Source organism: Phacochoerus africanus, chromosome 15 (assembly GCF_016906955.1).
Source record: "Phacochoerus africanus isolate WHEZ1 chromosome 15, ROS_Pafr_v1, whole genome shotgun sequence".
Taxonomy (NCBI): Eukaryota; Metazoa; Chordata; class Mammalia; order Artiodactyla; family Suidae; genus Phacochoerus; species Phacochoerus africanus.
This window is the reverse complement of record NC_062558.1, coordinates 58,238,055-58,262,592: the sequence shown is the minus strand read 5'-3', so window position 1 is coordinate 58,262,592 and position 24,538 is coordinate 58,238,055. Positions and strand designations below refer to the sequence as shown.

At 41.6% G+C, this 24,538-nt stretch overlaps 1 protein-coding gene across 1 annotated transcript; it reads right to left on the bottom strand.

Annotated features, from left to right (window-relative positions):
* Nucleotides 1-8,680: 8,680 nt before the first annotated feature.
* Nucleotides 8,681-9,658, bottom strand: LOC125116957 (pecanex-like protein 2). The gene is made up of 2 exons (XM_047762657.1): nt 9,506-9,658; nt 8,681-8,710 (listed from the first exon to the last, which is right to left on the bottom strand). Exons 1-2 carry the CDS (start codon nt 9,656-9,658, stop codon nt 8,681-8,683), a joined length of 183 nt encoding a protein of 60 aa, XP_047618613.1.
* Between the last annotated feature and the right edge of the window lie 14,880 nt (nt 9,659-24,538).

Genomic DNA, 24,538 nt, shown 5'->3' with positions numbered 1-24,538 from the left:
TTAAGACACACCTAATAAAGTTTCTAGGGAGAAGGTGTCTTGATGTCTGCAATTTATTCTCAAATGATTCAGCAAATTTCAAAATATATAAATCTATAAGGAGAGTGATGAGCAAATGTGGCAAAAACATTAAGAACTGGTAAACTGAAGTGAAGGGTATATTAGTATTCATTGTATTATGTTTGCAACTTTTCTGTAGACTAGAAATTCTTCAAAAATAACAACTGGGGGATGGGAATTCCCACTATGGCACAGTGGGTTAAGAATATGACTTCAATGGCTCAGGCTGCTGCAGAGGTTCAGGTTTGATTCCCAACCCAGCATAGTGGGTTAAGGATCCAGCATTGCTACAGCTGCAGCTTAGATTCAATCCCTGGCCTGGGAACTTCCATATGCCATGGGTGAAGCCATTAAAAAAAAGAATTGGGGGATAAAAAATAATACCCTACTTCACACTTGACCAAAAAGTAACTCATCAACATGTCTCACCAGCTGAGAATGAAACCCACACTCCTTTTGGTCTATCTTCTTTGCTTGACCAACTCCTAAGCAATCATCAAGTTCTAGATTAGCAGTTATTTCCTCTAGAAAGCCCTCCTAAACAGCTAAGCCAGGATAAGGTCTTCCACCTTTACTGTCTAGCACCTTGTACTTCCCTTGTAATAACTATCATCATTGTGTTATTCGTGTCTGTTTATCTTTACCTGTTAACATAATTAGGAAAGATACCAATCTATCTTTTGCCTACTTTTTTCCCCAATATCTATCTGAACACCTGGCACTTAGTCTGTTGTTGGAGACATGGGGTCATTCAACAAATTGGTCCAGCTCTTCCCTGGACACATAGTAGGACTGTATTTTCCCCTTGCCTTGCAGCAGGTATAACCATGCTTCTTGCCCTGATAAAGAAGTCTTAGTGCAACAGACACCTGCCATTTACAGGTGGAGGCTTCAAGAGCTAGTCTGTGACCCTCACGCTGTTTCTCCACCCATCATAGTGACTGAAAATGACTAGGGTCATGGAGTGGGGATGATGGGGAGCAGAGGCCCCAGCCACCCCAAAATGAAGGTTCTATCAGCTTGGTTACCTACATGCCCATGATGAGCAAGACTCTTGCTAACAATGCTCCCCTCCCCCACTGACGATGTTGGACACATAATGCGAATAAAAAAATAAACTTGGGAAAAACAAGGAGATTTGGGGGTTATCTCTTACATCAACACAGACCAACATATCCTGATTGATACATGTGCGTTCCAATAAAGAACAAAACTTCATTCAAAGAGCCAAGTCTTAGCTATAGGTTAAAAATCATCTGGAAAACCTAAATAGTCTCATAGGGGACAGGTCAAATAAATCACCCTTTACTCACATAGTGGAATACCATATTGACACAAAAAATAATGAAGTAGCTCTTTATGTAATGCCCTCCAAAATAAAGTAGAAAAAGTAAAGTGGAAAAACCAGGATAAGTAAAGATACATGGTTGCATATGCATAGAACAAAGTAGTCAACTGGAAGTGTTGGCCAAAGAGCCAAAGCAGGATAGATGTTAGATTCCAGTGCAACTTCTTACACAAACCATAGCCAGAAACATCTAAATGGGTTATGACCATGAGCTGGATGACTGTAAGATCCCTCACCAAAGTAAGGATGTGACAATTTCAGAACTGGTGAAGGGGACCACTGGTACTCAGTGAGCCCTGTGTCTCTCTCCCCCACATTGGAGAGAAAGGCTTCAGGGGGACCACTCAGAGACTTACTATGAGTCCCCAACAATCTGGGCCAGGAGTCTGATGTCTGATTCTTTGCAGAAGAGCTAAAACATGAAAGGCTGGCTGACTAGTTGCTCTTATGGAGGCGTGAAGGCTAAGTTGCTCTGCTGGGGTTGGCCTGCCCTCCCACAGCCTGCTGGGGAGAGAATACATGAATGTTTGCATGGACTGTGTGTGCAAAAGTCTGCGGAGTTTGCTGGAGAGATCCAAAAGCACACTGGGGTAGAGGGGACTGCAGCAGAAGGAAGATGGGGTGGACCACCACGATCCAAGGAACTGTGGAAAGAGTAAGCAACCAGGAGGGATAAAAGGGCAGGAGCTCTCTGCAAGGAAACTGTGGGGGGTGGGGAGAGCCCTGGCAAGGAGACTGGGGCCTCTGTGGGACGGTGGAAGGACTCATCGGAAAGAGTCAGCTGGGAACATGCACCAGTCAACAAAGAACTTTCCTGCTCTCTCTTCAATGCCAAAGGCCTCAAAACATCAGCCCATGGGGAAGGGAGGAGAGTGAAAAAAGATCATGCCACCCTTATACCCCTTCCTGCTTGGATCACCAACATGGTACTAGACGTTCCAAAAGCTGGATCAAGTTGGTGTTTTGTTAACTATCAGACTTGTATTACCCGTGACCCAAAGTCACATGTCTTGCACATTTTTATCCAAGAGTAGAGAAAAAAACTCTCTATGGAGCAAATTGAAAAGGATAGTGGTCATTTGCAATAGCCAAGACATGGAAACAACCTGAATGTCCATCGACAAGGAGTGGATAAAGACGTGGTACATATACACAATGGAATATTACTCAGCCATTAAAAGGAATGAAATAATGGCATCCTTATCAACATGGATGGACCTAGAAATTATCACGCTAAGTGAAGTCAGTCAGACAATGAGACACCAACATCAAATGCTATCACTTACATGTGGAATCTGAAAAAGGACACAATGAACTTCTTTGCAGAACAGATACTGACTCACGGACTTTGAAAAACTTAAGGTTTCCAAATGAGACAGGTTAGGGAGTGGGGGGATGCGCTGGGGGATTGGGATGGAAATGCTATAAAATTTGGTTGTGGTGGTCATTGTACAACTATAAATGTAACAAATTCATGAGTAATATAAAAACAAAAAGAAAGAAAGGATAGTGGTCAACAAAGAAGGCTGCTTAGGAATTAAACCTAGAAGCCCTCGCATCAAACTTACACTCATGTGAGCAGAAAATAACACTGGAAGAACACACAGGGGACTGTGTGTGGTGGCTGCCTCTAGAATGAGGTACTAGAGACAAGTGTGGGAGTCTTATATGCTCCTTTGTACACATTCAGGTTTTGGATCTCTTCTTGCCAATGTGCAGAAAACAGATGCCCAAGCACCTGTATTCGAGGTGGTACGGATGAGTGGGCTTTAACGCCTATGCTCTAATTCTGGTTAAGTCACGACTAGCTCTGTATCCTGAAGCTTCCTAAGCAACCTCTCCATAGCAGTTTCATCAACTGTAAAAGTGGGAATAATGACAGAAGGCTTGTTGTGAGGAGGAAATGATTTAGTTCACGTAAAGCTCTTACAACAGTGCCTGTCTGTATGGGCTCAGTGAATGTTGGCTGTTATTATTATCTGCTCTAACAATCATAATTACAGTCAAGTTAAAGGGGGGAAAATCCATCAGAAGGAGAGGAAAAAATCTGAATACCATTAAGAACTAGTCCTTTTTTTTTTCCCCTTGGGATGTAGAGAAGAATTTAGAATGGATAAAAATGGGAATACGGTTGGATAATATGTACAAGGAATCATCTAAAAGAGATAATGGTTAAAATCAGAAAACAAGGAGTTCCTGCTTGTGGCACAAAGGGATAGGCAGCATCTTGGGAGTCCTGAGGCACAGGTTGGATACCTGGTCCAGCACAGTGGGTTATGGATCCGGCATTGCTGCAGCTGTGGCTATGGCCCAGGAACGCCATATGCCATGGGGTGGCCAAAAAAAAGAAAAAAAAAATCGGAAAGCAATAATCACCTGATAAGTATCACTTTCTACCCCATATTCCGTGATAACCTATATGAAAAAAAATCTGAAAAAGAATGGATATGTGTATATGTATAACTGAATCACTTTGTGGTACAGCAGAAATCATCACCACAATATTGTGAATCAACTATACTTCAATAAAATTTTAAAAAATGAAAAAAATTAAGAATTAGAAATACTTTAAAAGAAGAAAAAAGAAAATAACCACCTGATAACTATTACCTTTCGTACAAAAGAAATCACACTAAGGGTATTAAAGCATTAGACACTGGAAAAATAACAGTATATCTAAGGAGCATTTAGAATGGATGGGCAAGGAGGTCCTGCTGTATAGCACAGGGAACTCTAGCCAATCTCTTGGGATAGAAGATGATGGAAGATACTATGAGAAACATTAAACATAATTTTTTCCATTTGTACAGGGGTAACACACTGTATTAAATATGTAAGGTCTTATCTATGTGGGTTTGATTGCAAAAACTAATAAAGTATTCTCTAAATAATGAAAAAAGATACTATGAGAAAAAATGTGTGTATATATATATATATGCCTGACTGGGTCACTATGCTGTACAGCAGAAATTGACGCAACATTGTAAATCAACTACACACTAATAAAAATAAAAATTTTTTAAATAGTATATTTAAGGAGAGCAGCATTCAAATAAAAGTAGTCACTAATTGGGAGAAATTAAGGGAAGTGCGGGTAGGATAGGAGACATAATAAACTGAACCACCAGAAAATTAGTCATGAACTTGCAATACTAGAACAGAATGAAACGGGGTGAGGGGAGCACTCTTTTTTGGAGAGTGCTGTGGAGGCCAACATCCTAAAACAGGGCAGGTGCTTGTTCTTTTGACACAGACACAAAAACACAACCCGTGAGCAGATGTCCCTGTGTCTAAATGGCAGAAGACAAGGAACAGCAGAAGGAATTTTGTAGGAGGGTGGCTGTGTCACTCAAGAAAGGCAATATTAACTTGAAAAGATTGAGGACGTCTGCCCTGGGACGCCTGAGGAATGAGACCACCCCTGGTAAAAGTGCTTGCACCAGGAATGCAAAGTCCCTTGGTACACACAGCCCAAACAACCATCTGGAACAGCAAAAATTTTAAAGCAACCACATGGGATGGCATTCAGCCCAAGTCTAGAAGGCTTGGGTCTGCACTTCTTTGGAAGCTCAGGGCCCAGAGAAGAATACCTTCAAGCATCCCAGGCTACAAACCTGCTCTGTCTCAGGCAGGTGGGAGCAGGAGGAAGTTCAGACCTTCAAGTGAATTATGGGAAAGTGCAAAACATCATGCATCTCAATGTGAGAATAAATAAGGTCCCCAATAAGTTTCTGGGAGTCAAAGGAGACAAAGTATGGACAGTGGGATTCAAGAGCAGCAAAAAGCCTTTCTTACAAAGAAGCTGAATTTGGGCACAGGACTGACCAAGGAGAGAGGTGCCCTTTTAGGACCAGCAAGGTGCCAAGCTGTCCAGCAAAGTAATAATAACAGTCAAGTGCACCAGCCAGGCCTGCAGTGTCAGGTTGTGCAGGTTGCATCCTGCACAAAGACCTCCGGCTGACAGGGTCAAACAGCGCTGAAGTCCAGTCCCCAGGTCCTGAGCCAGAAAAGGGTGTCTTTTAGGATAGATTGCTGTTCCATAATTCACAAAGAGGCATCTTCTACATTAGAAGTAGGAGTGAAGGGGGGGGGGGCAGCCAAAGAAAGACAAAACCTAAGGAAAAATAGTTCTGTACCCAAGTGTGGACTGGCCACAGACTGTGATAGAAGACTCACCAACTAGGTATGACAATGATAGCTGGTACACACAGAGCACCCACTGTATATCTGGTGCTACATGGCCCTGGGACCGGTAATCCCATTTTAGCATAACTAGAGCAATTAGAAATGAAGCTGTGCTTATCAAAGAAAGTCTCCAAGGCTGAATTAAAAAGCAGAACTGGAAACAGAGCAAGTCTGGCTAAGATACAAGAAAATCAAAGGAAACATAAAGCAACAACCATAAAATAAAGGACAGGTTTCTGCGTGAAAATCATATATAATGTCGCCCTGCATTGGGTCTCGAAGAGTGGGAAAGTTTCACCCCATTTTTTTCCCACTACCCAACTTTCCCACCACTCAGATTGACCTTCTATGAGGTCAGTCAGGATAACCAGAATTCTGCTTGCTGAGGGTCCACTGTTGCAGGAAATTCAAATGCTCTCATGCACAGCAGGTCAGAAAGCACAGTACTGTGGAAAAGACAAAGACTTGGAGGCACCAGGACCTCAGCTAAAATCCTGAACGTTACTACCTATTATCTAGATGACCTTGGGCAAGGAACCTTCTCCCTCTGGATCCCGGGTGCTAAATCTATAAAATGAAACCCGCTATCGCCATCTTACAGATGAGAAAACTGAGGCACAGAGAAGTGAAGAGACTGGCACAAGGTCACACAGTTGATAAGTGGTAGAGCAGGGACATCTTTTGACACTACCCTGGTGCTGTCAGAACTTCTTTAGGGTCAGAATCATGCCCAGGGTTGCTCTACATGAACCTCTGTTGGTTATCGCAAAAGAATAAGTACAAGAACATGTGTAATAAACAAAAGGTTATATATCTCCGATGACAAGCACATCTTTCAGTTGGTCCACATCATGATTAGTCTGATAATAAATCAAAGAAAAACTCTCCAAATTATCTAAATTCACCTAATATTTTTAGCAATATCTTTTGAGCATTTCTTGAACATATACACTTTATAAATGCTAGTAAATAATTTATTTTCCATTATCAACCAGACCTAAGCTCTCTGGGGCTCAGAGATCGGTTCACCTCAACAACTTCTAATAAAATTTTAATGTACATACTTAAAGTCCCCATTAAAGGGTGGATTCTCCCTGCAGTGGAATTGTCTTGATGAAACATGTTTAATTGAACTGTACAAAAAACAGAAAAGTTAGGGCCCCTTAAATACCAAAACTTCAAATAAGTCCCTGCTCTCAGCAAGCCTCCAGGGATCTTTTTTTGACCAAGTTGTCATAAGTAGAACAAACCGAGAAAGCTGTTAACACTCACAGGTAGGGCTGAAGTGCAGAAAAATATATTTAGACACCAAAACCTAGAGAATAGAGCCCTTCGTTAGGGAAGGTCATTTTATTTGACTTCTATGTCTAAGGTCATTTTCAGAGACCAGAAGACCAAAGCAAGAAAGGACTGCTTGCATTTTCCTCAATAAGAAAGGCTACACATTAAAAAGCAGCAATTATAATAAATGCACTCACATAAAATTATTCTGTAAGAGTTAAAAGCACACTGGCACAAAGATATAAAAACTGTAATATAACTAGTTTGATCCAAAGAACCCAATGTAAGAGTAAAGTTATTTAAGGTATCAGTTTTTGCTTTCTAAACTCTTGAGATTTAGACCAAAAAAATTAAATACAGTTAAAGAGGAACTTAACTAAGGACAATTTCCTATTTTAAATATCGAGTAGGAATCAAAGTACTCCATAAGGCATAATTAGGCAGAAATTAAGGGCTCTGATCATACACACACAACGAATCTTAAAAAGGAGTTACGTTAAAAACGGGCCCATAATCATTAAAAAAATCTTTAGGAATAGACATTAATGTGATTGTTGCTGAGGAGTGAGATAGAAGTGGAGGCTATATTTCTTTCATTATCAGGAAGTACTCGGAATATGCTGTGAGGTAGACAATTGAATGCTGGTTGGAACAGAAAGGGATGCAGGTGGATTTTATTTCTAGCAGTTTTGTTATGTATGAGATCACTGTTGACCAAATGCAGGGCACTCTGCTAGGTTCAACAAGGAAAACCAAGATGAATCAACAAAATCAAAATCCAATGTCCTCCAAAAGCTCACGATCCAGCGGTAAAATACATGTTCCAACAACTAAGTACAGGATTCAAAAAGTACCATGGTACTAACAGTAAATACAGAATGGCATCAGGGCAAGAGAGAAGAGAGATGAATCCTAGATAAGTGGAATCAGGGAAGCCTGGACAGACATGGCCATTCCATTGGGCCTTGGAGGATAGAGAGATTTGAGCAAGTGAATGATGAGGAGGGAAAAGTCAGTTTCATATCGAGGGGTCACTATGCTCCAGGTGCTGAGAAGGACTTTGATTCATTCATTCAATCAACACTTCATTAATTCACTCAATCCTCATATGCACCCTATAAGGGAGGTACTATAGGCCTGCTTTACAAATCAGGAAGCTCGAGCTTGCTCAAGCTCATACAACTAGGAAGCAAAAGAACCAGGACTGAACCCAAGCCTGAGTTCCTCATTACTCCTCTCTGCTGCCCCTCTGGGCAAAGAGAAAACATTGGGACATACAGGCTAAGGAAACAGGATGACCAAGGTCACAGAAGAAGAAGAAACTTATATTTATCGAAGGGTCTCCAGGGATCAGCTGCCATATTACCTACTTTTTACATGAAATTTCATTTATTTTTCCCATGACACAGTCATTATCACATCTATGTTAAGGATGAGCAAATTAAGATTTAGATAGGTCAAATATCAGGTCAGACAGCTAATAAGTAGCAAAAACAGAAATTGACACAGGGACTGAGTCCAATCCCAGGTCAAGCTGGAAAGATGAATAGCTTTCAGTGCTCATTTAAACCCCCAAACAACATTCTACACCTGGTCCTGGTAGTTTTTCTCATTTTAGAGATAAGAAAATTAAAAATCAGATAAGGTAAGTCATTTGCCCAAGGTCACAGACCTGGTAAGAGGTGAACCCAAAATTTATGTAGGCAGGCTGACTTCAGGGCCCAGAATTCTGACCCTTGGATAAATTACCAAGAAGACAATAAACGGGAGCCAAATCATAATCTCTGATGTCAGACTCCAACTCCGTCAGCCATGCAAACTCACTGAAGGTTTTTGCTGGGGAGAACCTTGATCTAGTTATGTTTTAGGAATAAAGTCCTTCAATAGACACCAAAATTAGATTCTTATTCTTACCCCACTTAGTATGACGTGTACTTGGATAGCTTTTCAAATAAGGTTGAAAACATTGTTTCCATTAGGTATGTTTACCTAAGAAGGTCATCTATGCAGTTACTCAGCAAGCCTCAATTGTGGTAACCTCAGGAAGGGTCCAGCCCCAACCAGTAACGCTTTGCTTTGCATATACTTCATCAGATTTGCCCATATTATATTTTTCTACAGATTCCTTTACATAGTGGCGTGGAAACTGGCAAGTTGAGTAATTGATCATTGAAAGTGCCTTCCCAAAACAAAACAAGAAGGGAAGAAAAAGGGTAAAAGATCGACAACTGAAACAGGTTTGCTTTTAACATTTCCTATTGCCTTTTGGCTATCCTGAACAGTATCTCATACCAAACATTATCCCAAGGTACCAAGCGAAGGAGCCTAGGACTGTTCACAGACAAAACAGATTCAACATTCCACCACCACAAGCAGAGTCTGACTCATCCTAAGCACCAGCATCAATTCTTCATGAGTCCCAGAGCCCCCAAAGTCCCTTCTGCTTCTTTTCCTGCCAGACAGCCCCTCCCTGGTCCTCCTTTCCCTGACTTTCTCCGTCCCAAATTCCTTAAGAGCCTCCCCGGTCCACCTCTAAGGAATCGCTGCCAGTCTTTTTCATCAAGAGGCAGACTCCGAGGTTTGAACTGTTCCATCCGCGCGTTTCCCCAGGGCTTGAACCTGCCTACTCACGAGGTGCAGGGCCAGCGGCAGCAGCAGCAGGAACAGCCACAGGTAGAGGTGGCAGCTGTTGGTGAACTTGCTCTGCTCCGGGTCGTGGTACCAGCCGCCGGTGAGCGCGGCCCACACGCCCTGCCGGAGCAGCTGCAGCGCCTGGGATACCATGCCTGCGCCCCGGAGCCGGCGCGCGCCGCGCTGCCCGCTGCCTGGACGCCCTCGGTTTTAACACTTGGGCTCTCGGGCGGCGCCCCAGCCGCCGCCGCCGCCGTCACCGCCCCCTCCAGCTCCCTCCGCCCCACGACAGACGCTCGAGCTGCTTTTCTGCCCGGATCCGCGAACCGCGGCGCCGGAGCCGGCTGCTGTCGCCGGGCAGGTGGGCGCCATGTCCGAGGGAGGAAGGATTTTCCCATGGTGCTCAGAGGCGGCTGCTAAGAGGATGCTCCAGAGGCTCCGCCCAGCGCCCGCCCAGAGCCCCTCCATAGGACTTCCTTGGGGGGTGGGGGGAGAGGAGAATTTGAGTCCCTTCAGCCTCTCTTCTTTTGCCTCTTCCTGCATCCCCTTACTTTCCGCCCCATCCTCCCATTAGGGAGGCTGAAAGGATTAAAAATCAAAGATGTTCTCATGCAGAACAGACAAACCAGGACATGTCCCTTTTCCTTTTCCTTTTTTGGAGCCTGCACCAAAACAGTTACGTAAGTCAAGCTCCTGTCACACGTCACTCAGTGTATTTCTTTCCCATTCTCCTTAATCAACCGCTGACTCCAGATGGTCTGCTAGCAAAATTCTACCTGCACACTTGACCCCAATATTTTTTCCTCTCCTATCCTTTCTCCTCCTCCCCGCTGTTGTCCAACTGGGCAGATAATGAAGATAACCACCTTTCTAGAAAGTTTAGACTACTTGTCTTTTTATATTTTTCCTGGAACATTATCCCAAGTATCAATCAGGTATACTATTTAGATAGGAAGACCCACTAGAAGGTATTATTGAACTAATAATCTTTAAGCTTGTTTAGCAGGGAAATTTCAGAATATTTTATGAAAGCAGGTTTTGGACAGAGAAGAAATAAAGAGGAACTTGCTTTCTTTAGAATGAGGAAAGGAAGCCCTCATTATTAGTCACTGATAACCTAGAGTAAATGAGCTTCATATTGTTGAAGAGAGCAAGTTTTGGAAAGCATGGGGAGAAAAGGGAACTCATTGTCCTCAGAAAGGAGCAGAGGGAGCCGGAGTGTGTTAGGGCCTTTGGGGAAGGACAAAAATTAGAAGTCTCCATGATACCAAACAGGCCTTTTCTGCATCACTTACCTCATCTTCCCAGACACATCTGATAGGGGCACCTGTATGTGCCCTGTCCATGCTCTGATCTGCAGCAGCTTCGGTTCATGGCCATCTTAGGTCCAGTAAAGGCATGCAGCCTTTCTACACTGAAATAAAACAAGGGGAGGGCCATCCTGAGGAGCAAGTCCAGGACATGAAAGTCCACTGGGTTACAGCAAAGACCTCACACTGGTGCACAGGTCTTCAGTCTTATCCATTCTTTATTCTGCAACCATCTACACAAATGACTACCAAAAATGTAATAATGCTGCTTTCTGTACTGGGAGAATAATTTTCTCAGAGACATAGAGGATGCTTGTTTTTCTATGGCCTCATTGCTTGAAATCTACCAAGGTCTCTATAAATGTTTAATGAATGAGTGACTGAATCAAACAATCAACTCCACAGGAAAGACCCACACGGAAGGATCATCTCATTGCTTGGGTCCAGGAAGAAGAGCCATGCAACAAATTCATTCCTGTACTGAAGGAGTACCTTTATTCATTCATGCCTGATGCATCAAAAATATTTATGGAGCCAGGCACATTGCTGTGTGGCAGGCATTTTGCTGAAGACTGAGAAAGTGAATACATGAAATATAGTCACTACCATGAAGGAGTTCACAGACTACAAGAGGAAACAGGCAAATCAATGAAGATTTGCAATTAAATGTGCTGTGTGTGTGTGTGTGTGTGTGTGTGTGTATACTTATTTTCCTGCACATACTGGAAGTCTTACTGTTGCAATGTACATTCTTCCCACCGTTCTCACACTGGGAGCCACTTCAGGGACACAAATTTCTGTGAGCAATGTCTTATTGAGACTGTCTGGACTGTATACACAGCTGAACCCCATTAATGCTTCTAAATAAACTCAAGTTTCAGGCAGGCAGGTGCAGAGATCTGCTTGTCCTGTGTCTGCCCAAAACAAGCCTCCTATTAAGTTCCCTTGCTTATTAAACCTGCCATCTACTCATCTGGAGGGGTCTGCCTCTTACTTCCGTCTCTCTTTGCCTTCCGTGTATAGCTGTCAGTTTCAGTTTCCCCTAGGAACTTCCAAGGTTGTGAACCAACATAGATAGATGTACCTAAGAGGTGAGGCAATGAAGAGAAGACAGGTCCAAATCCATGAAGGAAGGGTGGTGTCAATGAGACCCAGAGAACTGGGTCTTAAGGCCAAATGCTGGCTCTCTGGGGAGATAAATGTGAGTATCTCGCCAGGTAGTTATAACTAAGAAGAGAAACATGGTCATTTGGGGAAAATGTCAATATGGTAGAATATGCCTGGAAGATACAACCGGGGAGGGAGGAAATGGAAGAGAAGGACCCCTGCTGAGAGAGATAAGCAGAGGTCAGGTTTGTGGGTCATAGGAAGTACTTCAGACCTTATCTTGGGCAGGCACTGAAACTTTTAAGCACAGATGTGACATGAACAGCTGTGCTGAAGGGGGATGAATACCTGAACCAGCAGGAATGGACATGACCTGGAGGGATTAAATAGGATTTAGAACATCGCATGGACATAGAGAACAGACTTGTGGTTGCTAAGAGGGAGGGGGAGGAAGTGGGATGGATGGGGAGTTTGAGGTTGGTAGATGCAAACTATTACATTTAAAATGGATAAGCAATGAGGTCCTGCTGTACAGTGCAGGGACCTCTATCCAGTATCTTGGGATAGAACATGATGGAGGATAGTATGAGAAAAAGAATGTATATATATGTATGACTGGGTCACTTTATTTTACAACAGAAATTGACACAACACTTAAATCAACTATACTCTAATTTAAAAAAAAAAATCAGGACATTCCCACTGTGGCTCAGCAGGTTAAGAACCTGACTACTATCAATGCGGTTCAATCCTTGGCCTCGCTCAGTGGTTTAAGGATCCAGCATTGCTCCAAGCTGCAGCATAGGTCACAGACATGGCTCCTGAGTTGCTATGGCTGAGGCATAGACCAGCAGCTACAGCTCTGATTCGATGCCTAGCCTGGGAACTTGCATATACTGCAGGTGTGGCCCTGAAAAGAAAAAAATATATGTATTAATAAAAAAAAATATGACTTAGTGTAGAGACCAGTTCAATGCAGAGGTAAAAGAATAAGCTAACGTTCTGATTTGGGTTGGAGGGACTATGCTGTAAAAGCAATCAAGTTATGGAATAAGGGGGTTTTGCAGAAAAAATGACAACACTGGGGTCTTTGCAGGGTGGGAGCAGGGTGAGTATGGTTCTGGAGCTGAGTTAGGAGAGGTGTCTCATATAGAGACAGAGTCTTGAGAGAAATCAGGATACAGTCCCATGAAAGGGCATGACAATCGACTGGAGAAAAATGTGAGGGCTGTGGGTCACCAGGATTAAAAGCACGGGCAAGAGAAGAAGAGGAAGAGGAGTGGGAGACCAAGGGGAATCTGCTATCAACTAACCAACACGGGGAAAGAGCAATTCGGAAAAGAAATGGTCAGTGGTGCCCAGTGCCATAGAAAAGAGACCATACACAAAGACTGAATGCTGTCCTTAAGAGTGACCTCCACCAAAAATAAATAAATAAATAAATAAATAAATAAAAATAAAAAGAGTATCAACTAGTACCCATGAGGACGTGGGTTCGATCTCTGGCCCTGCTCATCGGCCTAAGGATCCAGCGTTGCCCTGAGCAGTGGTGTAGGTCACAGACGTGTCTTGGATCCTGCGTTGCTGTGGCTGTGGTGTAGGCTGGCGGCTACAGCTCTGATTAGATCCCTAGCCTGGGAACCTCCATATGCCGCAGGTGCAGCCCTAAAAAGACAACAAAAAAAGATCGACCTCCACCACAGTAGCTTCAGGGATTAATAATGGCTAATGAGGCAGACACCTAATTGCATCCTATTTTAAAAGAGTGAAGGCGTGGTGAAGCAGGGGCAGCCAAAGCAAGTTACTCCTCAGAGGCCATGAAGGTAGGTATGCTCTAAATGCAAGTTCAGGGACAGTTAAGTTTGATTTGACTGACTGGTTTTTAATATGGGAAAATATAAGCAACTGCCTTCCCTGCTGCTCTGCTTTTCCTGGGATGGTGTTGGTCTCTTGTCCTGGCTTTTCCTGTGATGCCCACGTTGATGATTCTGAAATCTCTATATCCAGCCAGACCTCTTTTGTGAACTTCAGATTTATATCGATTCAGTGCCCCACCATCAACTTGTTCAAACGTCTACTCACGGGCATCTCTCTATTATTTTTTCTGCTGCACCTTCTGTATCTTGGCTCTCAGGCAATAAAGGTACAATCCACCTGATCATTTTAGGACCTAGAAGCTATCCCAGACTCCTCCTTTCTCCCATCCACCTCTCTCTTATTACCATATCCATTCAGTCACTAAGTCCTATCAATTTTATCCCCAAATGGTTATCAACTAGGTATGCTTTTCTCTCTCTCTCTACCACCACTGCTTCAGGTCAAGTCCTCAGACTCTCTCACTTAAACCATCAAGTGGTGGCTTCCTAATGGGTTTTCATGTCTCCAATTTAATCCCTGGGAGCAATTAAGATCCATCCAGAAAAAGGATGGCTTTCAAACAGATGGGAAAGTTGAGAAAATAAACAATGGATGCTGAACAACCCAGAGAATAGCAGAAGCGAGACTCCTAAAACCGGAAGAATAATAAGAGGAGGTAGTATTGTCTGAACCAAGAAAGGAGATAGAGCAAGGCTGTCTGGAGAGAGACGGAGCCTGCAAGCTGCCAAAGGAGATCCCTCAGAAAGGTGATGGGGGAGGAGCGGAGCATGCGCAAACAGCCCTATATCGTATCTTCTCCGTCTCCCAGTCTTCTACTCGTCCTTTCCATTGGCCTCACCTACCTGGAAGCTTGGGAAATATACTCACCTGTAACACAGATGAGAGCAGGTAAAGGGCAAGCCAAAGTGATTCAGATCAAGGGTAAATCTGACCTGTTTCTCCTTCTTAAATTTTTTTCTATTACAATCAGAAAACACAAATTAAAAAAAGTTAACTGCCTTCCAAGTCTTGCCTTCGTCTATTCCCTCCGGCTTCATCTCAGGAAATCTAAACTGCTTCAGTTGCTTGGCATACCCCATGTTGCTTCATGTCCTTCTGTCCTTGCTGATGCTGTTCCTCCATAAGTCAACAAATGTCAACATGTTTACACACACACACACAGACACACACACACACACCGGTGGGATTTTTTTTTCATGTATTTTGTTGAAGTATAGTTAATTTAAGATGTTGTTAGTTTCTTCTGTGCAGCGAAAACTGGTAGGAATTAGATTATAATTGAATTTACTATTCACCTTTGAGAGAATTGACAGCTTTTCAATATTGAGCTTTTCCTTTGATGAACAAGAGGTATCCTTTCTTTTGTTAAGCTCTCTCAATATTTTATGGTTTTCTATGTAGAATTCTGTTTGTTTGTTTGTTTGTTTGTTTGTATGTCTTTTTAGGGCCTCACCCTCAGCATATGGAAGTTCCCAGGCTAGGGGGTCAAATCAGAGCTGCAGCTGCCAGCCTACACCACAGCCACAGCCACAGCCATGCAGAATCCAAGCCACATCTGCGATCTACACCCCAGCTCACGGCGACACTGGATCCTTAAGCCACTGATGGAGGTCAGGGATCAAACCTGGATCCTCATGGATAATAGTCGGTTTCGTTACTGCTGAGCCACGACGTGAACTCCAAGAATTCTCACACAATATCTACTGGCACCAGTGTGAGCCATGGATTGGCTAGGGGTGAGAGGAAGAGCGTAAAAAATTGAAATATTATGGAGCTAGAAATAAGTAGGATTGAAATATTGAAATAATATGGGTACTGGAAGAGCACCCCCTTGTGACCAGAGGCATATCCAGGCTTCATCTGGTAGGAATTGCCTGCTAAGTTAAGAATGGTTGTCCAGCATCCCCTAATGTGGGCAAGGTGGCTGGAGAGAGGGTACTTCAGCTGTGTCTGAGTCACCACAACATAAACAATGGGGTTGATGGGTAATATGGCTTTGCAGAGCCATACATCTCTGATTTGGGACCCTCCCAAGGTCCCTTTCACTACATCCCACCATCAACTACAACTCTAAGTGGACACAGACAACCTTAAGATTATTCCAGTGGAGGATCAAGACATGGCTAAGCCAAAGAGCAGACTTTGGTGAATGAACAGAAGTAGTTGAGAGCCCTGGACAATGAATGGCTGATAAAGTTTCCATGCCACCCTACACCTTGTGTGGCCCACCTGCTAAAACCAGAGAAGAGGTAAATTTGCTGCTCAAGGATCCATGTTGCTCAAGAGAGAGCCCTCATCTGCCAATCTGCCTTTTCCCTATGGGTACCGGTAAGTAGTTAGATTACAGACTCCTTCTTACTGATGACTATTCTGGATGAAATACTCTTTGAACTCCCAGAGGGCTCTGAGTGTGGACAAGTGTACCTGCTGGAGAAATGAAATAATGGTTGATAAAATTTCTCACAGAAATGTAGATACCCTCATTTGTAAATATGAGCAAAAAACATAAAAATTATTAATTAAAATTCAAAAGCTCACCTCTCTAAGAAAATAGCCACCACTAAAATAGAACACATGAAGAAAACAAGAGAGGTCCTTAAAAATTATAGTTAATATCCCTCGTGCTATCTGAGAAAATATTGCATTGATTAAAAATAAAATTAGTCATTATTAAAGAGGAACAATTAGAAAGTAGAAGAGAATTTTGGCTATTAACAAAGTTTGTGATTATCTTATACAAATATTTTCAGAAATTAGAAAAGGAAGAATACTTGTCAGCTCATTTTATAAAGCAAATATTTCCTTAAACAGGTGAAGACATGAAAACAACTGACCATTCATAATTCCTCTATATATAACAAGGGCAAAAACCCCAACAAAATATTGGCAGTCTGAATCCAACAACATAAAAAAAAAAGGTTATATATCACGATAAGGAATTCTTAGGAATTCCAGGTTGGTTTAACATTCAAAAATCAATTAAGTATATGTATGATTGTGTCACTATGCTGACATCTCACTATGTATGACAGCAGAAAATCACACTACACTGTAAACCAACTATACTCTAATACAATTTTTTTAAAGTGAAAAAAATTATTTTAAAAATCAATTAGGAGTTCCCATCGTGGCACAGAGGAAACAAATCTGACTAGGAACCTTGAAGTTTCGGGTTCGATCCCTGGCCTTGCTCAGTGGGTTAAGGATCTGGCATTGCTGTAAGCTGTGGTGTAGGTCACAGAGGCTACTCAGATCCTGTGTTGCTGTGCCTGTGGCGTAGGTCGGCAGCTGTAGCTCCGACTGGACCCCTAGCCTGGGAACCTCCATATGCTGTGGGTGTGGCCCTAAAATAGCAAAAATAAATAAATAAATAGAAGGTTAAAACTATAAAAAAATTTTTAAATAAAAATAATTTAAATATTCGAGGATGGCCCTAATCTATGAGTTGCTGGGCACCACGCATATATCTGCTAAACTCTTGTGTATTCATTCTACAGGAAAATATGCTTTATCAAAATGAGTGAATATACTAAGGAAAAGAAAGTCCTGGGACCCAGGAAACAAGCTAATTTTAAAAGAAATAAAAAATAAAATAGAGGAGTTCTTTCATGGCTCAGCAGGTTAAGGATCCAGCATTGTCACTGCTGTGGCTTGGGTCACTGCTATGACGCAGGTTTGATCCCTGGCCTGGGAACTTCCACATGTTGTGGATATAGCCAAAAAAAAAAAAAAAAAAGAAGAGAGAGAGAAAAAAGAATCTCCTGTATAACATCTCACAAAGTGGCAAGCTTAGAGGATAATTAACCCAGATGAAGCATCAAGATGCATTTTGAATGCAGTATCTTTAACAATTTTGGACCTATTTGAATATTTCATTTCTTTTGCCTTTATAGTAATTTATATTTTTAAAGAATGAGTCCATCTCATTATAAGCAGCATATATAGTTAGATTTTTATTTTTGTTTTTTCAGTGTGATAATCTTTGTCTTATCATTGAGATATTTGGTCTGCTTATATCTCTTATAATAATTAATATTTGGGGATTTAATCATATCATCTTTCAAATAATTTTAAATTAGTCCTACTTTATCTATTCTCTTTCTTGGCTTCTTTGGGATGGATTATGTTTTATTGAAATATTTTATATTACCTTGAATATCACAAACCTGTAAATCTTTTTTTTTTCATTTTTTTTTAAAGGAAGCTGGGGTTCTGCTGCTTTTAAGTGACTAACAGTGATATTTGTTGTCAGCACAACAGTTCTTCAAATCTTGCTTCATATTGTGTTTTTATTTTCTTCCTTTTTTTAGGACTGCACCCTCAGCATATGGAGGTTCCCAGGCTAGGTGTTGAATCAGAGCTGCAGCTGCAAGCCTACACCACAGCTCCTGGCAACGCTGGATCCTTAACCCAGTGAGCGAGTCCAGGAATCAAACCTGTGTCTTCTGGATACTAGTCAGATTCGTTTCTGCTGAGCCAGCCAGGAACTCCTGTAAACCATTTTTATGAGAGGTCAGAACTATGAAGTGAGGTATTTCTAATAGAGGTAGAACTATACAGCAGTCAGGATAAATGTCAGGACGTGAAGGACAAGTGTGTAGAAAGAGCACAGAGGAGATCAGGCATGGAGTAGGTACTTTTGTGCAGGAGTTGCAGGTATAGTGGAAATTACTTATAAGGATGCTGGTATTTCACAGAACATCCATAAAGAATTCAAATGAAACAGAAAAATGATAAACTAATCCCCAATCAGTAGGCACAAAAAGATATGGAAATAGGACAAGACCACATTTATTTAGGAGAAATTCCTAAAGAATAGGAAACTAACCCTTTATTCCAAGATCATTTGAGATTTCCCTAAACGTCCTCAGTTCTGCCTAAGAGTAAACATATAATATAAAACACATTTCTGATTCAGTTAACTTCATATTATAACTCAAAACAGTCAAGTTTGGAGCAGAATATACCTATTATTGTTTTTATTATTATTATTAGCAAACATGATGGAGGATAATGTGAGAAAAAGAATGTATATATATGTATAACTTGGCCACTTTGATGTACAGCAGAAATTGACAGAACATTGTAAACCAACTATACTTTTTAAAAAATTTAAAAACTGAGGGACAAAAAAATAAACAAATAGGAAAAAAAGCAGAGTGGTCTTTACTCATTTATAGCACTAGAGGGCACCAGAGCACTTCTTCAATCTCAGTAAAGACCAGTCCATTACTGGTATTACAAAGCAAAAGACTTTAAACAGGGAGTGAATTCAATACTCCAGAAAGCTTGCCTCCAAAATGACAGTTCTACTTTTCACTCAATTCGTTTGTTTATGTCTTCTGAAGGTCAGTGTGGGTGACCATTATTATTTATATTTACAAATGTTTAACTAATTCGTGTCTCTGAAGAGCAGAGTAGAAATGATGGACCCAAGGTATATAGTCTAAATCCTAATTTTAAAACTTTTCAGAAATAGCTCTTCTCTGCTCTGCATCCTGTGTGCAGTTGCAATTGCTCCTTGCCAGGCCTTCTCACAAAAGTTTCAGGATCAAGGGATTCCTGGCCTAGAAACAAAAGCAGAGTCGTTTCATTCCCCAGTGGATTGGAATGAACACTGGTCACAAAATCAAGTAGAAATGGAAGAGAAGACACTCAAGAAGATCCGAACAGGGACTATAAGGGCCCCCACACATGAGGTGACACACAAATTTATGCCATGTCAAGGACACTTGTATCTCACCCTATCACTCTGAAAACATCACTACCACCTGAACAGCTGAATATGCTTTATTGGGAGAATGATCTTTCTCTTTGTGTCAATGTTTCTGCACTACTGCTTTGGCTCAGTAATAAATATGTGAGATCTTTTAAAATTTTTTTCAGAAATAAAAGAGGACTTGTAGCTCCAGTGGCGCAATTGGTGAGCACGCGGTACTTATAAGAAATAAAAGAGGACTTGACCTAAACATTAAAAGGGTGCATCATGCCCCCATCCTCCAAAAGGACCAGGAAATTCATAGTAAGAGCAATCCCAGAGCAATTAACACCTGCAATCCAAGTAAGGATCTTACTGAACTCACTCTCCCACAAAAATAATGAAAACTTGGGCAAAGCCACTAAAAACAATCATTTCAGAATCCTGAAAATTAACCAAAGCCACAAACAAAACTGCAAATCATCCCTCCAAAAGAAACTGTTGAACTTGGATAAGACAGTGGGGTCTGTGACATGTTAACCAGGGCTATTCCCATCCCTCCTCCATCCCAAGCTCAGTAGCACACCCTTCAGAAGCATAAGAGGGCATCCTTTAGACTGCAATTAAAGGACACTAGACAATCACTCCAATCCACAAAAAGAAATAATGAGCTCCTGTGAAGGGAACTACATCAGTAAACATAAAAAGTATACTAGTTTTGTTTCTGACCCCTCTCTTCTCATATCTGTTTTTGAAGACAACTGCATAAAGCAAGAATTATAAAACTGTATTGAAGAGCTTATGATATACGAGGATATAATTTGTGTGAAGAGAATAGCATGACGAAAGTAGTAGGGAACAGAGTTATATTAGAACCTGTTTTAGAATAATATCAAAGGTAAATTAATATTAATCTGAATTAGATTGGTTTTTCTGGGTTTTTTTGTTTGTTTGTTTTTTGGTCTTTCTAGGGCCGCATGTGTGGCATATGGAAGTTTCCATGCTAGGGGTTGAATCAGACCTGCAGGCCTACACCACAGCCACAGCAATGCCAGATCTTAACCCACTGAGTGAGGCCAGGGATCAAATCTGTATCCTTGGATACTAGCTGGGTTTGTTACTGCTGAGCCACAAGTGGAACTCCTGAATTAGATTGTTTTAAGATGCTGATTGTAAACCCAAAGGCAACCACTAAAAATTTTTTAAATTTAAATACAGTAAAAGAAACAATAAGGGAATTAAAACGGCACACTAGAAAATATCTTTTTGGAGTTCCGGTTGTGGTGCAGCGGAAACGAATCCGACTAGGAAACATGAGGTTGTGGGTTCGATCCCTGGCCTCGATCAGTGGGTTAAGGATCCGGTGTTGCTGTGAGCTGTGGTGTAGGTCACAGATGCGGCTCAGATCCTGTGTTGCTGTGGCTGTGGTGTAGGCCGGCAGCTATAGCTCCAATTTGACCCCTAGCCTGGGAACCTCCATATGCCGCAGATGCAGCCCTAAAATAAATAAATAAAATAAATTAAAAAAAAAAAGATGGAGACAACTAGTCAAGGGAATAATAAACTGCTAAAAGAATATTAGTTTCCCTTGAAAAAGCAGGCTTAGAATCCATTAAAGTAGGAAAAATAAGGTTTCCACTACCAAACGATATTAAGGAGAAGCAATATCCTATGTAAGCAGAAGCTGGGTCTCAGATTCCACCTGTTGAATATACTGTAATTTGCTAATATTTTGTAAGATATTAAATTTCCAATCTTTGGAGGCTGAGGTTTTGGGGCTTTTTTAAATGGTATTCTTACTGTGATTATAGGAAACCAGTCTGCCCAAGCACATTATTAGATAAGAAAATACTCCCTGAAATAGATACTCACTGGAAGCTTTCCCTCATTGCACCCTCAACTTTATCAAGCCACTTGAGAAAAGAAGAGGAAGACTTCAAATAATTTTTTTTTTTTTTGTCTTTTGAGGACCAAACTCGCTGCATATAGAGGTTCCCAGGCAAGAGGTCCAATCAGAGCTATAGCTGCCAGCCTGCACCACAGCCACAGCAACTCAGGATCCAAGCCGGGTCTGCGACCTATACAACATCTCAAGGCAATGCTGGATCCTTAACCCACTGAGCGAGGCCGGGGATCAAACCAGCAGCCTCATGGTTTCTAGTCAGATTTGTTTCTGCTGCACCACGACGGGAACTCCCCAAATGATCTTGAGCAGCAACCACAAAACAGTACTTGAGATTTATAGGACACATTGCAGTGTTTCAAGTACTTCACATTCATCAGCTCCTTCAGGGTAACAAAACCAAACCTATAAGGTAACACTAACACCCATAAAATCAGAAAATCCATACAATGACACAATGATGAAGATGCTGTGGCTCTGGGCCCCAGAAAGTCTTCTTATTTTTTTTCTTTTCTTTTCTTTTCTTTCTTTCTTTCTTTCTTTCTTTCTTTCTTTCTTTCTTTCTTTCTTTCTTTCTTTCTTAGGGCCATACCTGCAGCCTATGGAAGTTTGTGGGCCAGGAATCAAATGGGAGCTGCAGCCACCAGCTTTGGCCACACCACAGCAATACTGCATCAGGGCCGCATCTGCAACCTATGCCACAGTTTGCAGCAACAGCAGATCCTTAACCCACTGAGCAAGGCCAGGGATCGAACCCACATCCTCAAGGACACTATGTCAGGTTCTTAACCCAATGAGCCACAATGGGAAATCCAATGGGAAATAAAACTCACATGGAGGCAGAAGAAATGGCAGCAGCAGAAATGGGTAAAAGCAGAGTAATAATAACTTGTACATTCCACATTTAAGTTTAAAGGAAGAAAAGATTGGCTGGGTTAATTTAAGAATTCTGAAGAAATTTCAGTAGAGATTTTATTTTACTGTCTCTCTCTCTCTCTCTCTCTTTTTTTTTAGGGCTGCACCTGCTGCATATGGAGGTTCCCAGGCTAGGGGGGGTCAAATCAGAGCTGTAGCCACCAGCCTACACCACAGCCACAGCAACGCCAGATCTGAGCTACATCTGTGACCTACACTACAGCACATGGCAACGCCAGATCCTTAACCCACTGAGCCAGGCCATGGATCGAACCTGCGTCCTCATGGATACTAATCAGAATCATTTCCACTGAGCCACAAGGGAACTCCTCAGCATAGATTTTTAAAAGACTAAAAGAAAGATTACTTCAACAAACAACCCTGAACCACACAGATCAGTGTTGAATTAACATATGCATTAGCATACGTATAGGTGACAGAAGCAGCTCAGATCTGGTTGCTGTGGCTGTGGCTGGCAACTGCAGCTCCTGATTTGACCCCTAGGCTGGGAACTCCTATATGTCACAGGTGAGGCCCTGAAAAGAAAAAAGATAGAATTTCAAAAGAGCTGTGTAATGTTGTGATCATTAATTCTCTTGGTATTCATCATATATTAGGTGAGTATGTTAATATTCTTCCAATTTTAAGTGTAGATTTAAAAATGGGACAGTTGAAACAAAAGGTCAAGGTTTCTAAAAAGGTCAGTGGTGGATGCTGGACTTTTGTGTGTCCCAGTCTATTTCAGGAATGTTACATCCTGAAAATTGATCTGATACACAGGAAACCATCATTTTCGTAGAATGAATATGATAAAAAAAAGTATGACAGAGTAAATTTGTTCAGAGTAGAAAAGTCAACTTACAAAAACAGATCCATGAGTCTGTAAGCCAAGCGTCCAAAAATTAGACATTCTGGTCAAGAACATGAACTTTCTGTATATTTTGTCATGTAACTAGCAAGTGGCTGGAACTTAATAAAAATTAAACATAGTGGGTATAAATCCATTACTCTATGGTTTATTTCACTACCATCTTAGCAGAAGGAATTGCTCTTTTTCTTTTAATCATCTCTGTCCTCTGTTTAATATTTCTAGCAGTTTATAAAGAATTTGTCATTATATTTGGAAAGAGTCCAGCACATCACAAATAAAACGAATTCAGATAGGACAAAATGTACAAAAATGGCAACTCAGAGTGGAATGGCAACCTTCCTATCTCAGGTCCAAGGTCATGAGTTTTGTGCTTTCCTTTAGAAGGAGTATCTTCGAGAGTTTAAAAAAGACCTCAGCTTTCTGAAACCACTCAAGTTTTTACATTGTTGTATTATTCAGTGAAGCAGTTCTTTGTCCACTTGAGCAGCCTTGTCTGTAATCTGTAACTTTAAGCATGGACAGGCAAGGCTCCAGTCCTGTCCAGTGATTAAAGTTACAGAAATTCTAAAAATCATGATTACTCGGTCTAAAGCTGAAAGCCAGCTGAAACCTTGAGCATAAACAGCAACCTGACACAGACTGAATTCAAAGCTTCAACACGTAGAAAACATGCCAATAAGTGTTAACTTCTTATTGCTGATGAATCATCACCATCATTCTTGTGATTATTATTCATTTAACCCCACATCTTCAAACTCATGAAAAGGAAGCCAGAGAACCAGATCCAAGAAAGGCTAATTTCCAGTCTCAACATATTTTAAAAGGACTTCGGGCTGCTTCTTACTCACCACCCTCATTAACAGGTCCTCAGCTACAACTTTGAAGTCATGGGTTGGACCTTCCCAATGAGAAAGTCAAAGTGCAATGTGAACTTTGTGGGACTGGCTTATTTAATCTTTCTCCAGGCAATTGTCTGTCCAATTCCTTTCTCTCCTTCAAATCTTTGCTCAAATCCTTCCATTTTCAACAAGGCCACCCTGTCCACCTGTTGACCACCTCCCCACGCCCCAGTCACACACTTTGCCCCCATTCCTGATCCACCTTTTTTTGCTTTCCTTCCTATACATATACAATATTTATCAACATCTAATATACAATGGAATTCACTTATTTGTTCTATTTGCCATCTACTGCCTGTAAAATATAAGCCCCATAGCAAAAAAGAACCTTGTTCCATTCACCTTTACATCCCAAGTACCTGACTATTACCTAACCCGGGGGGAGGGGGGGGAGGTATTGAAGGGAGTTCCCGTCGTGGCGCAGTGGTTAACGAATCCGACTAGGAACCATG

Excerpts from the sequence above, each read along its gene's own strand:
- LOC125116957 (XM_047762657.1), bottom strand. The coding sequence starts at position 9,658 with ATGGTATCCCAGGCGCTGCAGCTGCTCCGGCAGGGCGTGTGGGCCGCG. Across the intron at positions 8,711-9,505 it reads TGCCGCTGGCCCTGCACCTC|CAAAAACCTTCAGTGAGTTT; the intron begins GTGAGTAGGCAG and ends GGTTCTCCCCAG.